The sequence below is a fragment of the Xiphophorus maculatus genome, chromosome 8 (genome assembly GCF_002775205.1).
Source record: "Xiphophorus maculatus strain JP 163 A chromosome 8, X_maculatus-5.0-male, whole genome shotgun sequence".
NCBI lineage: Eukaryota > Metazoa > Chordata > Actinopteri > Cyprinodontiformes > Poeciliidae > Xiphophorus > Xiphophorus maculatus.
The window spans coordinates 22,272,878-22,286,113 of NC_036450.1; the positions used below are offsets into that span (position 1 = coordinate 22,272,878).

The 13,236-nt window shown below is 40.5% G+C and overlaps 1 protein-coding gene across 1 annotated transcript in view; it reads left to right on the top strand.

The window, feature by feature from the left end:
• Positions 1 to 13,236, top strand: part of LOC102221406 (tumor necrosis factor receptor superfamily member 10B-like) — a 32,792-nt gene that overhangs the window by 7,517 nt on the left and 12,039 nt on the right. The window contains exons 2-3 of the mRNA XM_014472342.2: positions 8,202 to 8,361; positions 12,161 to 12,292. Of these exons, the coding sequence (XP_014327828.2) occupies positions 8,202 to 8,361; positions 12,161 to 12,292 (292 nt within the window). The remainder of the gene's footprint in view (positions 1 to 8,201; positions 8,362 to 12,160; positions 12,293 to 13,236) is intronic.

Genomic DNA, 13,236 nt, shown 5'->3' on the forward strand with positions numbered 1-13,236 from the left:
AATGGAACAAATTCGATTGTCTCTGGAGTGCAGTCGTTGGATCCTTGCTCATTCTTTCCCGGGTTAGTCATCTCTTCCTCTCCTCTTCGTCCCTCGGTCTCTCCTGGATTAATCTCGTGAGTCGGAGCTGAAGTCGGAGTCGGCCTAATAGGAATTTGAAAAGGGGCTAACTCAATAGCCCCATTGCTCACAAATTCAATTTAATGTTCAAATTCGGAGTCCTGGCTTAGTCTTAAATCACACTCTGCATGACTCACGGTGACGGTGTTTACATGTACAAGCAGTTTGCTTTTTGAAACCACAGAGACCACCTTCACATCTCTAAACAGTCTGGAAATGTGTCACACAACACCTGTTGACAATTCTTGAACTTTTCATACTTCCAGCATTCACCTTCTGCTGTCAACTACTTTCACACCAGTCATTTCACCAATGTTGTGGTCAACAAGGTAACAGAGGAAATTCATTACCATAGCCGTCATCGGTTTGTTTGTGTGTTTGCTTCTTTTTTACTCTCCTGCGGTGGTGACTGACGCCCCGGTCTGCATGTGTGGCGCACCGTCACGCTCGTCTAATCAGAGGGGCATACCTCCAGAGGAAACTGAAGAATTTTAGTCGTGGAGCGGGGCTGCAGCTTCCCCGAGTTATAAATATCCAGCCTGGCGGATATGCTGCTGGTCTGATCGGGTGCTGGGCCCGCTCTGAGGGAACAGTTTGGAGCTGAACCCTCCATGAAGCCTCTGTATTGTCTCGAGCTTCCTGTTCTCCCTGAGAGGAGGGGGCTGCCGCATTTCACACGCTCCTACTCAGACGCTACAACCATGCGCGTTAAGGCACGTGCACGCGGCGCAGCGTGTGCGTCTGTGCGGTTTTCTAACTGTTAGCGCTGTCTTGTTTTCTCCACTGCTGAAAACTTGACATGGGAGTCGTTCCCCTTGTTCTCCATCATTCAGCTTTATAAAGATGAATGCACCCCAGCTTGGCTGAACTTTAGATGTATTCCCTGATGAATCAAGAGTCAGAGTTAGCTCTCTTGACAGCAGCCGGGTTGTACTTGTCTTTGTCATCTCACACAAAATGTCAGCGTCATTTATCACTGAAGGAAAGCCATGCACGGTCACCTCCTCCCGTCTCCAGAGAGAGACGGGATTTATCTGTAAAGTCGGGGGAGCGTTCACTGTCCTGTCAGGGTTAGCCTTGAGGGATTTGAACTGTGCAATATTGAACAGTGTCAGCAGGAGCTGTTCAACACTGTTGTAAGCAAAACCCTAATTACAGAAAATTCCTATCCAGTCTGGAATCTGTTTTAGATTTTTTTTTTTTTGTTCTTCCAAGTTCGGATTAGTCTGGAAAGATACTGCATTTCTAGATTTTATTTCTCCTGATTTGCATATTTTGCTCATCATATTGCCTGAAATTTTTGTTCATTTATCAACCAACCAGCTAAGTAGCTAGCCATACATCCATCTGCCCACCATCCTTCCTTCCTTCCTTGCTGTCCTTTGTTTTCACAGGGTCAGATGCAACGCCCGAAAACTGTAGAAACACTTGTGGCAAATTCACTGTGAGCTTATGTTATTATATTAAAAGATGCGTGCAAGTACAAAGAACTGAGATTTAGGAAAAGCATAGAAACTTGCTGGTTAGAATTTGCAGGAACCCCGATGAGTTTTGTGTTCCAACTTAAGAACAATAATACCCTTTGTGAAGAATACTGTGTTGATTTCCACATGTTCCTTTATGACAAAGAACCACCTGATGAACATGCAAGAGCAAAATAATTATGATAAGTTTATGTGATGCTGAACAGTACAACAGGAAGTATTCATCCTGACTTATTCAAATAAGTCAGGATGAATACTTCAAACTCTTGACCCATGTTCTTCTTTGGTGATTAACTTTTTTGTCACAAGGAAATGAAATCATACTGAGAATTTCTCAACTCATCAAAAGAGCAGAGTTGACCAGAAAAGTCACAACTATATGAAATTAAATTTCTGTTGTGTTGAATTTAGTTGCTCAAAAATGAAGACCAAAAATTGGTATCATTTTTGCTAGGTTTAATATATGAATGCTCTGAGTAGCTGTCCCTGACTTTTTGTGATGAGAAAAAATAAATAAAATTGGTTACTTATTGTGATAACAATAAAAGTGGTCTTTTTTGGCAATAGAATTTACAATAATGCTTGTAATTATAATCACAGCCACAAAAACAGAAAATCCAACTTGAAAACTACAAAAAAAAATTTAGATTATTGATTGGGTAACTTCTGGAGACTAGGTACATAAGGCAGTTCAATAGTAGTGCTAAATGAGAAACAATTAACTGCGTTAAAGCACGTTTAAGAAGAATATTGATTATTTTTTGTTCTGCTCTTGTGGAACTGTGGGGGAAAAAAGAGAAAACAATTCGACCAATGCTTTTGGTTTTTAGGGTATGTAAATGTCTTCATTGTCACAAGTACGTACAATTCTCAAACAATTCAATTACAATTAAATTGCACAATAATTGGAAACCACTATTTTCTGCAGAACCTTTGTAAAAACACAGCCTGTGAACCGGGAAGCAGTTACAGTAATTGTGAAAACACAAAAATGAGGTTATCTCAATACACCTTTTAGTAATGGAACCACCGCCGGCCTGAAACCAAGAGTAAAAACTGTACTGATTTATCCTGAAACTGATTTTGATTTGTGTCACACTTTCAGAACTAATATGAGGTCTAAGGAAAAGGCCTAATAGAAATCGTGTTAAAACCAACACGTGACACAGTTTACTAACTTCTGTTTATTGTTGTGGATTTGGTTTGTACCTGACGGTGAGTCAGGCTCGGCGATGCGGCAGCTGTAATTCTCTCTCTCTTTCCTTGTGGTTGTCGGAGGCCGCTGTGATAAAATATTGAGTTCTGCTAAGGTCACTGGGGGGAGGCGTGCACATCTGACATTTGAACTGGAATAAACCTTTCATTTTTCAGTGACTAATGTACTTCTTTTTTAAATTTTTTTTTTTTTACAACATTCATTCTGCGGTGAAGCTTCGTGCTCCTTCCTCAACCCCGTCATGTGCTGGAGTGTTTAAACATCTTCAGGGTAAAAAAGCTGTTTTCCCCAAAGCACCATGGAAATATAGGAGGCATGCATAGCTGAGAATTGGCTCATTCAGTTGTTTTCTCGGAGCCTGCGGAGGCTGATGATCTATAATCTGATGAATTGCTTTCACTGGTGTTTAATTGGCAAATCATTGCACTGTTGAGGTTGCTCCCCAAACTTTGATTGGACTAATTGATTTTATTTTGGGGTGTGTGTGGTTGTCATTTCTCTTACTTTGCAAGTAAGATGAGAAAGGCAATCAAAGTCTTGGAAAAGTGTGAGTTTATGGATTTAAAGTTACACAACTGTTGCTTTGGTGCCTTCATTGATAACAGAAAATGATTTGCTAATTGGAGCAGCATGATGTGGAGAGTCAGGTCCCCCCTCCGGACATCGGAATATAATGAGGTGCAGCGTGTCATTGCTTAGTTGTTGGTTTGGACTGAAATCATCCGTCTGATCTGAAATGAATAATGCAGCTTAGTTTCCTCCATGTATCCGTATTGTCATTTCTCTGCATTTTCCTTTCCTTTCCTTTCCGCCCCGACGTTATTCCCTCAGGGATTGCTAAGTTGTCACAGGCCTGTAAATGGCCCATTGATAACCTGGGTCATCTGAAAGGATGTCCTGTCATTTAGGCACAAATGCGTCCTCAGTGTGCATGGCATATGTTGGGATTGTTCCAAGGCAATTTGGAAGAACCCAGGGTGTTTAGAGGAAGCGGAGGAGCGCTACTGTTGTCGGACGCACAGAAAGTCCCTCATTATTTTATTATAACTTTTATTAGTTTAACTCACAGCCACAAAAGCACTGTACAAACTTATCACTGAGTTGGACAATGACAATTGGACACTGTTGTAAGACATAATCTGCAGCCGAGCTCAGTCATTGTACAGAGGATAGAGGAGGCTGTGAAGTGGACTGAGCCTCTGCAGTCGATGCTGGAGTCCTTCCAGGGATTGTGGGTTTGAAGGGCTTTCCACACTGAGGTTACGGTCACTCTGGTCTTCCTCCTCTCTTGGTGAAGGATGTAAGAGTAAACCACATTCTGGATGGCCGTAGTGTTTATGTACACAGCGCAGTGCTCTTGTGCTTTTGATGTACTTCAGTAGTATTTAGCAGCTAGATTGAAAAGCACTTGGTTTCAGAAATGACTCGGATTCTCTTCAGCTTAGAAAGAGAATTTATTTGTTTGTTTCACTGGCACATTGAGAAGTTTTTGTGCAACTTGGCTATCCCATGAAAGGAATCCATTTTTACTTTTTCTAATCCGTTTTACTCCTTAGAGTTTGAACTGTTAACCGACTAATTAATCAGATTGTAGATAAGTTGCATTAACATAGTTTTGTAGTGCCAATGACAATAAAACGGGGGAGGAGGGGGGATCCAGCATCATATCGCGGATCACAATAAGAAAATAAAAACAGAAAATGTTTCCCCAAGGTCCTGGCCCTTTCTACAGCACATTAACAAGGACAACATTTCCAAACATAATACCAAGAGAACACAGAACGAATGCAAAAAGAAAATAAATATATAAAAAGCATGCCACGTTGAACGAAATTTAGCCAACCACAAAAATAAGATGGAAGAGACAAGATTTTACACAACAATCAAATGGAAAGCATACAGTGTTGTGAAACTAAAAACATACATAGTGCATGCACATATGAAGTCACACATGACTTGGATTTGTCCAACCAAGCATTCCACCTTCCCTTAAAAGGACAAATGATTACTGGAACACAACAAACGGTAGCAGACTGTGGCAGTTCATTCATTCATCACCCTGGGCAAGCTCCTCTTTCTATAAATCTAAGATACACAATCTATGACCCAGAAAAAATAAACACAATATATTAACTGTATTTTGAGAAAACTGAGGATTTGCTTTTCTAAGATTGACTTGAGGCCCAAATAACATTAAAAATGTTTTTTGCAGCTTCATAAACATAATACATGCTCTATAAATCTTTAAAAAACTACGACTGTAACTTATTCCTGTAGGTTGGTGGTAAACATTAGCATCATTAACCAGTGATAGCCAAACTGCATTCCTCAAGGACTGGAGTCCTGCAACTTTTAGAAGTCTCTCTGCTTCCGCACACATGGCTCTAATATTAGCTTATTAGCAGAACTTGACTGCATGCTAGTAAGGCAGTTTCACAGTTCAATTCAAGTGCAATTGACAACGAACACATCTAAAAGTGTTCCCTCGAGGAATGCAGCTTGAGACCTTCTTTACATGCAGTGTAAACCTGGTGTGGGTAAGATCTTCTCCATCCCTCTCCCATGATCATCGGGGTAGCACCCTTGCTGGGAAGCCAGCTGCTTTGGTTCCACTAAGCGGTCTGGCACGGGTCGGTTAAGTTCGTATCACTATTTTGTCTGTTTCCAGCGAAAGGGCGACCCATACAACCAACTCGTACAGCAACGTTCCTACGCCCCTTTTGGATGTAGGTCCCTAGAGCAATGGTACAGTACAGTCAAAACATACATAGTGCATGCACATATGAAGTCACACATGACTTGGATTTGGAAAGTAGAGGTACTGGTGTCACACAACACAGTCCATCGACTATAACATTTGATGTCTCACTAGTATGACACATTTTTGCCATTGGGTTTAACCCCGCTTGCCCCACCAGTCAGCAGAGGCAGTACGCTGACTGGTGAAGGTAGCCTACCTAATCTGATTGGTAAGTGGAAATGTTCCACTGAATATGCTTTACCATAGCATAGCATATTGAATTGCACCAACATTTGTGTGTGTGCAGCAGCATGGCCTAGCTATCCACCAGTCAGAAATTTGCGGCAGACTTCATGTTTTTGGTAAAGCTTTGACCCAGCATTACCAAATTTATTTGGCTCTGATTTCTCTGCAGTGTTAGCAAAGCTATCGTTACTTAAACAGCTTTCTCCATAGGCATTCCCTTGAAAATGAGAACATTTACCTCAAAGAACTGCCAACATATACAACTTAAGCATGTTCTTGATCTTCAAGCAACAGTTAGAAATGATAAAAAATCAGTTCTGTGAAACTTAGACATCAGTAGACATCTCTTAAGTTATAGAGATTCCACTTTCAATTTGCACTACGTTCTGATACAGAACCTAACTAACTGTGATTCACTTTGTCAGTAACACACGTGAGAGTAGAGAAGGGGTGGGCAATCCCAGTCCTCTCTAGCAACTTTTAGGTTTGACTCTCGTCCAACACAGCTCAAACTGCAGGATACCGGCCCTCGAGGCCGTGTGGCCATGTTGGTGTGGAGTTGTCACACCAACTCCCTGAAGTAGTTGGTGTGACATATTAGCTCTTAGATTTTGTGTAGACAATGACTGGAAAGCTGAAAATCTTTTAGTTTTGGTCACCAACCAATTTTTTGTGTGCATCTTTTACACCAGCCGTATTATAAACCGGCACTGGTAGCAGTGATAGGTTTATATGTTCATGTAATGGTCTTTAGGTGTTCAAATAGAGCTTAGTCTTGTTAGTTTAGAGATCGGTTTGGAGAGCAGGGAATCTGTGTACCGTCAATCGGACACCTGGCGTTTACCTCTGGATTGGCTTAAAGCATGTGGATTTGGTGGAATGTCACGTTTTGCATCTGTGTTATGGAACGGGATTACCTTCAGTGCAGCTCACATTTTCCCAGTCATCTTTATTTTCACATCTTTTTTTTTTCTTTCCACCACTTTGCCTTGCACATGTGCTTATACGCTGATTTTACTCTTTCCTTTTCACACGGCTTTCTGCTTTTCTCAATTCCATGCCTCTCCACAGCTTCCCCATCCAAGCCTCCAGTCGCACGCACGCGCCACACAAACGCGCCGCACAAACGCGCACAGCGTATTCAGGCAAAGACTCACCCTGTGTCGTGCAAGCTGTTAGTCCCGTCTCTCATTTATCTCCCTCCCTTTTCCTCTCCTTCCCTCCTGCCTTCCACCCCCCTTCCCCAGAATGTTTGGATAGATCTAAATGGTGTGATTGTGACTGCTCTGCCGGTCGTCTGCCTCTGAGCGTCTTTGGAAAGTCTGACGTGAAGGGAAAAGGCAGAGGCAGAGAGAAAAAGGGAAAGGTTCTTCTGAACAACAAGGCATGGCGGCCCTCCAGAGAGTCAAATCCAGCGTCATAAGTCTTCTCTCCATCCCTTTTCTCTTTATTCCTCTCATTCTCCCACACTCTCTTTTTAGGGCACCTATTCCCTGTCGAGCGTCCCATCTTCAGCGTGTTGTCTACAGTTTCTCTGTCCTTCTTTCTATCTCTTCCTCTTAATCTCTAGTGGTCTAGTGGAGGCTGAACGAAGGGAGGGGGGCTTGCCACCGCACAGGAGAGACAAAACCTCTAGATCTAGGACTCTCTTTCACCCAGGGAGGTGTCCTGTTGCGTTTTCGGCTCTTCGCCGTGGTTTCACATGTCGTAGCATTCAAAGAGCCCAGGTTAAAGAATGTGGGTCATTTGAAGTAGGAGCACTAAAGTGTGTTGTTTGCCAGTGAAAGGGGCCTTCTCACGTTGACATGGTGAAAAGCGTGTGAATAAACACCAGCGCCTGGGGGCCACACTAAAGTGTTTGGCTATATTCTTCTCTGTACCCCACCTATACAGGCCTGTTATTATCCAACACATGAATGGATCTCTGGGATTCACGTTGGATATGAGCACCGGGCCGCTGGTAGCCAAGGTACCTTATCAAACTCTCGACAATAGAAGAAGTAGCTTCTGTCCTTTTGAACCTCGAGATGGTGGAGTAATTAAATTTGGCCCGCATGCTGCGCCGCATGTAATTTAGTTGGTGTATGTTTCCTCATCCTGTGCTCACGAGATTATGTTGCTCCTAGTTGTGACCAGCTGCTTGGCTTCCTTAATTGCTTTCCCACAGCAGATGTTCAGATCAGATGGTTCGCATTAAGTCATAGATTGCTCACACAAGGTTTCCTATGAAGATACGCTCTCGTCTTTTGCTGCCCCTTCGTCTGATGAGTTTAAGTGGGTGAGTCTGCATCGTGTGGAATCACAAGAAAGTAAATCAAAGCTCGTGCCTTTCTCTTCTCTCTCTTCCCCCCTTCCACCCAATGTCTTTGTTGTCTCCGTGACCTTGATGATGCAGGTGGTCGTGGCAGGACTGATTGTTTGCCACGCGGCGGAACTCCCGGCCCCTCAGTGGTCTGGAGAGGAGTACAGAAACCTCACTCTGAGACGACTCAGGACATGTGTGGAGAATGAGCAGTACCCCCACCAAGGACTCTGCTGCGTGAACTGCAAGGAGGGTAAGAAGGAGAAAAACTCTAAATACTCTAAAACAGGGGTCCTCGAGGGACTGGAGTTTTTAGATGGACCACAGGTACAAAACACTGGAATGAAATGACTTAATGACCTCCTCCTTGTGTAGACCTCCAGAGTCTTAATGACCTAATTATTCTGTTCAGGTGTGGTGCAGCAGAGGCACATCTAAAAGTTGCAGGACTGCGGCCCTCGAGGACTGGAGTTTGACACCTGTGCTCTAAAAGGAACTACTTACTGCCCCATTAAAAAAACACAACAAAGGGGGCGTGCTGTGGTGGCGCAGGGGGTTAGCACGCCCCACGTTTGGAGGCCTTAGTCCTCGACGCAGACGTCGCGGGTTCGACTCCCGGTCCCGACGACCTTTACCGCATGTCTTCCCCCCTCTCCTCACCCTCCTTCCTGTCTGCCTACTGTACAAAAAATACGAGCCACTAGCGCCGCAAAATCTCTTCGGAGAAAAAAATGGGAAAAAAAAAAAAAACACAACAAAGAACAATGCTCGATGTTCTCTAATCTAATCTGTATCTTAATTTACCAAGCAACACCATAAAGCAGGGGTGTCCAAAGTCGGTCCTCGAGGGCCGGCACCCTGCATTTTTTAGTTTTCTCCCTGGTTTAACGCACCAGGATGAAATGATGGCTCGTTAGAAGGCCTAAGAAGAACACTAACATGCTGAAAAGGTTGGTGGTACTACCAGGGAGAGAACTAAAACGTGCAGGATGCCGGCCCTCGAGGACCGACTTTGGACACCCCTGCCATAAAGTGTTAGAAGTCTAAAATTACAAATTCATTCAGACTTTTGGAAAGATTTTAAACTCATCTTTGCTGCTGCATAGGAAACAAAATTTGTTCTGTTCTTAACATAATTTTCCATTAGCAGGTCGTCATTTCTGTTTTGTCGTTTTTAAACTCAAAAGGAAGAGCCTTTTAATAAACCTTATTACCTAGGTCTGACTGGCTTCCTTAAAAAGTAGCGTCATTATTTTGTTGACCTCTTACAAACTTAATGAAGTCAACATTAGCATCAATATTTTGTCCTTTTTTCCAACACAGAATGCAAAATGTGTATTGCAAAATGATCTTGCAACTTACATGGCAGTAATTTTATTTTTTATTATTCTTTCAGAACCTATTTTAACATTCACGCATGTAGGGAAACTGTCTGTTAACCATTTAAATTTAGCATATTTGTTCAATTTCACGCAATGTTTTGCTAATTAATCAACTAGAGAATTGTTAAATTTTCACTGGATTGAGACTAATAAGGAATTGGTTGTTCAAATATCTGAATTCTGTTTTTCATTTTTTCTTATTTATTAGTAGTGTCACATATAAAAAGCTCCCACCATTTTCTGACTATTAATGGATTAACCAGCAGTATTTATTCTGATGCCCCTTTTTGCAGTTGGAAAAAAATCTAATAAAATCAGGGATATATATATATATATATATATATACTGCTAATGGGGATAATTGTATCTCCCAGTGTTTCTTAAATCCAAAACCTTACTTATGTACATTTTTTTTTCTTTTTTGTGGTGTCATCCTAAACCATAAAATTGCATTTGGTTGAACTTGGAATCAGTGAGTCAGAACTCTGGAAAATTGTGTTGCCAGAAAAATCCTGATTGTTGCATCTCTAGGATTAAAAAGAGATCCCTCAACATCGCCAATAGCAATCAAACAAATGGGGGAAGATTATTAAAAATATAAGTCTAAGAAAATCAACATTAATGTATTTTATATTCTTCTAAAGCTAATAAGATACATCAAAATTAAGTTAAAAAAATGATACAAAACTTAAAAAGAATTAGAAGTAAATAAGAAAATTAAATACAACACAATCAAATAATGACATAAATAGAGCTACAACAACTGAAAAACAGAACTATGATACTTATGGGAAGATATATATATACAGTACAGACCAAAAGTTTGGACACACCTTCTAATTCAATGGGTTTTCTTTATTTTCATGACTATTTATAAGGCAAGAAATCCCACTTATTAACCTGACAGGGCACAGCTATGAAGTGAAAACCATTTCAGGTGACGACCTCTTGAAGCTCATCAAGAAAATGCAGAGTGTGTGCAAAGCAGTAATCACAGCAAAAGGTTGCTACTTTGAAGAAACTAGAATATAAGGGCTATTTTCAGTTGTTTTACACTTTTTTGTTTAGTGCATATTTCCACATGTGTTATTCATAGTTTTGATGCCTTCAGTGTGAATCTACAATGTCAATAGTCATGAAAATAAAGGAAACTCATAGAATTAAAAGGTGTGTCCAAACTTTTGGTCTGTACTGTACGTATATATACACCTGAGGAAAAATGCAAAATTATAAAATATGTAAATTTTTCCCCTTGATGTTATTCTTTTTCAGCCATCCTCAGATATTCAGGAACCAGAACCACTGCAGTCAGACTAGAAGGAAACGTTGTTTCAAAAGTTTAGGGATTCTTGCATATTTTTCAGATAACTGTTTCCCCCCAGCCCCCTCCCTTTGTTTTACAGACCATTTACAACCAGATGCTATAAATAAATATAGTTTAGTGTCCGCTTCCTGTATTCTGAACTTTAAAGGCTATAAATTACGTTATATTCCTCCTCCTCCAAACTCTGAAAAGTTTGGAAATGTTGTCCTCACCGCTCCGTCTGGAAATAAGGCATGACGGCCAGGAGCAGAAAGCCCGTCGCTCCGTCTGAGCTCAAGTAGAGCTACAAAATAAATGGAAACTCCAGGGCTTGAAGTCAGAGTTGTTTTGAAGGTCCAAGTCATTAAAAGCACCAACCTTTTCAATTAATTACGTACATAATGTGATAAACCATTTAACTTGTCCTGGGCCCGGAATATATTTAGCCAGAAAGCAATTACTGTATTCTACTGGTGGCTTATTGAGTTATTTCATTTGCGATTCTCAATTCTGGGGGAAAAAAAAAAACAATGTTTTTTGTCTATTATTGAGGTCATTTTTAATGTTTGTTTTTTTGTTCCTCTGGCTCTTCCAATGGCAACCTTCATCAATCAGTCTGTAATTTATGCAATTACATGCATTTGATTGCTAAAAACTAAATCCCAGAGGACAGCTGATTTATTTCTGTGGGCCTCCATCGTTTGTTGACAGCAACTACAACGCTTCATTCCTGCTTGTTTTCCCACTTGTTAATTAGTTCTTGTTAATTAGCTCATATTCATTTATGGAGGAGAGATTTGTTTTTCAGTAAGTTATCTTTAAGTAACTGTGACAGTCGAGCTGTCTCCAAGTAAAAAAAAGAAAAACATTTCTAAATGAAGAGGTCTGTGCTCTGTGTTGCGTCTTCCCCCCGGTGCCCCGTCTTTTTTTTTCTTCTTTTTTCCCTCCCATTTGTACATCAGATAAATCCTGAAAACACATGAGAATCAAGTGGTTTTATTCATGGCATGCTTGAGCTGATCAGAGATGATAAGTACGATAATCCAGCAGAGCGAAGTAGGACAAATCACTTTGTAGTTCGCTCAATCGCTCCCTCTTATAGCTCTTATGACACGAACATTTCCTGAACATAAAAAAAAGGAGACATGTATAACATAGAAACTTCTGTTCCCTCTGTGTTTAGCATCGCTTTACCTTAGGGTTGTCTAGCACTCTGGAATATGGTGCCGTGGTGTGGCCTGTTTCAACAGGAAATGCATCTGTATGATGGAGTTGTTATTCACAGGACAAGACATTTAGTTACGTTAGTAAGTTATATTTGTGGTGTGATGAGTTGTGGTCTGATTGTTTTCTTATTTTATTTGCAGGAACGTTTGTGCAGAAGCCATGTGAAGGTGATCTGGAGGAAGGAACATGCGTGTCCTGTGAACACGGACAGACGTACACCGAGCATCCAAATGGGATGAACCGCTGTCTGCCCTGTACACACTGTCGCCCTGGTAACCAAGTTCTCCGTTTCTTTAAGAATGTATCATCGATTATTAATCGGTCAATATAATTTTTTATTTACCGAAAATTAAATTGTGTTTCCCAGATTTTCAAATCGGTGCATCTTTTCCAATTCATATCAGGAACAGGGGCAATTAGGACCTTAGATTAGCTGTTAGCATGTTTAGCATATCTAATTGTATGCAGCTCTCTGTGTGCTAATACCTTTGAGGCTACCAATATTAATAAATCAAAAATGTCTTCAGACACAAATGGATAAACCAGACTAGCATCTTTCTCTCAATGAAAATCTGACATGACCATCTGGAAAATACTTTCTATTCTAAAAGGCTTTGTCAACTTTTGTCTTATTTCTGACTTCATTTTTGAACATCACAGACAAAAAAAAATTTTTTGTCATCTTCTTTGTTCAGTAACAACTTCTGCTCTGAGGAGTGTTGCTACATGCTACATATAAAATTAATTTAGTTTTTCTTTCAGTTTTTTTAATACCTAAATTAATATTTGTATTCTGAAGCAACTGCATTTTTATCCAAAAATGTGTAATTAACTGTCAACTTTAACTACAGAAAGTAATAATGTCTAAAAAAAACTGAACAGAATTTTTTATGACCGTGGGAACTGTGCGTAGATTTGCTTCAGGTCACCAGCTGATTTCTTTACACATTTAAATTATTTAATTGGATTTTCTTATCTTATTTAAATTTCCATTTACGCACTAAATAAGACTAAACATTTTTTTTAACCATATTTCCCATTTTCTGTGAGCAACTAGCTCCAAAATCCCAGCGTGTTTTAAAACGTGGAGGGGGGAAAAAAGAACTGACACCTATCTGAATCTCCCCTCCATTTAATCCTTTGCGTTTTAAAAAAAAAAAAAAAAAAAAGAAAAATCAGATAACCACAGAGCGTTCTAAAGATCCTGCTTGTCAAA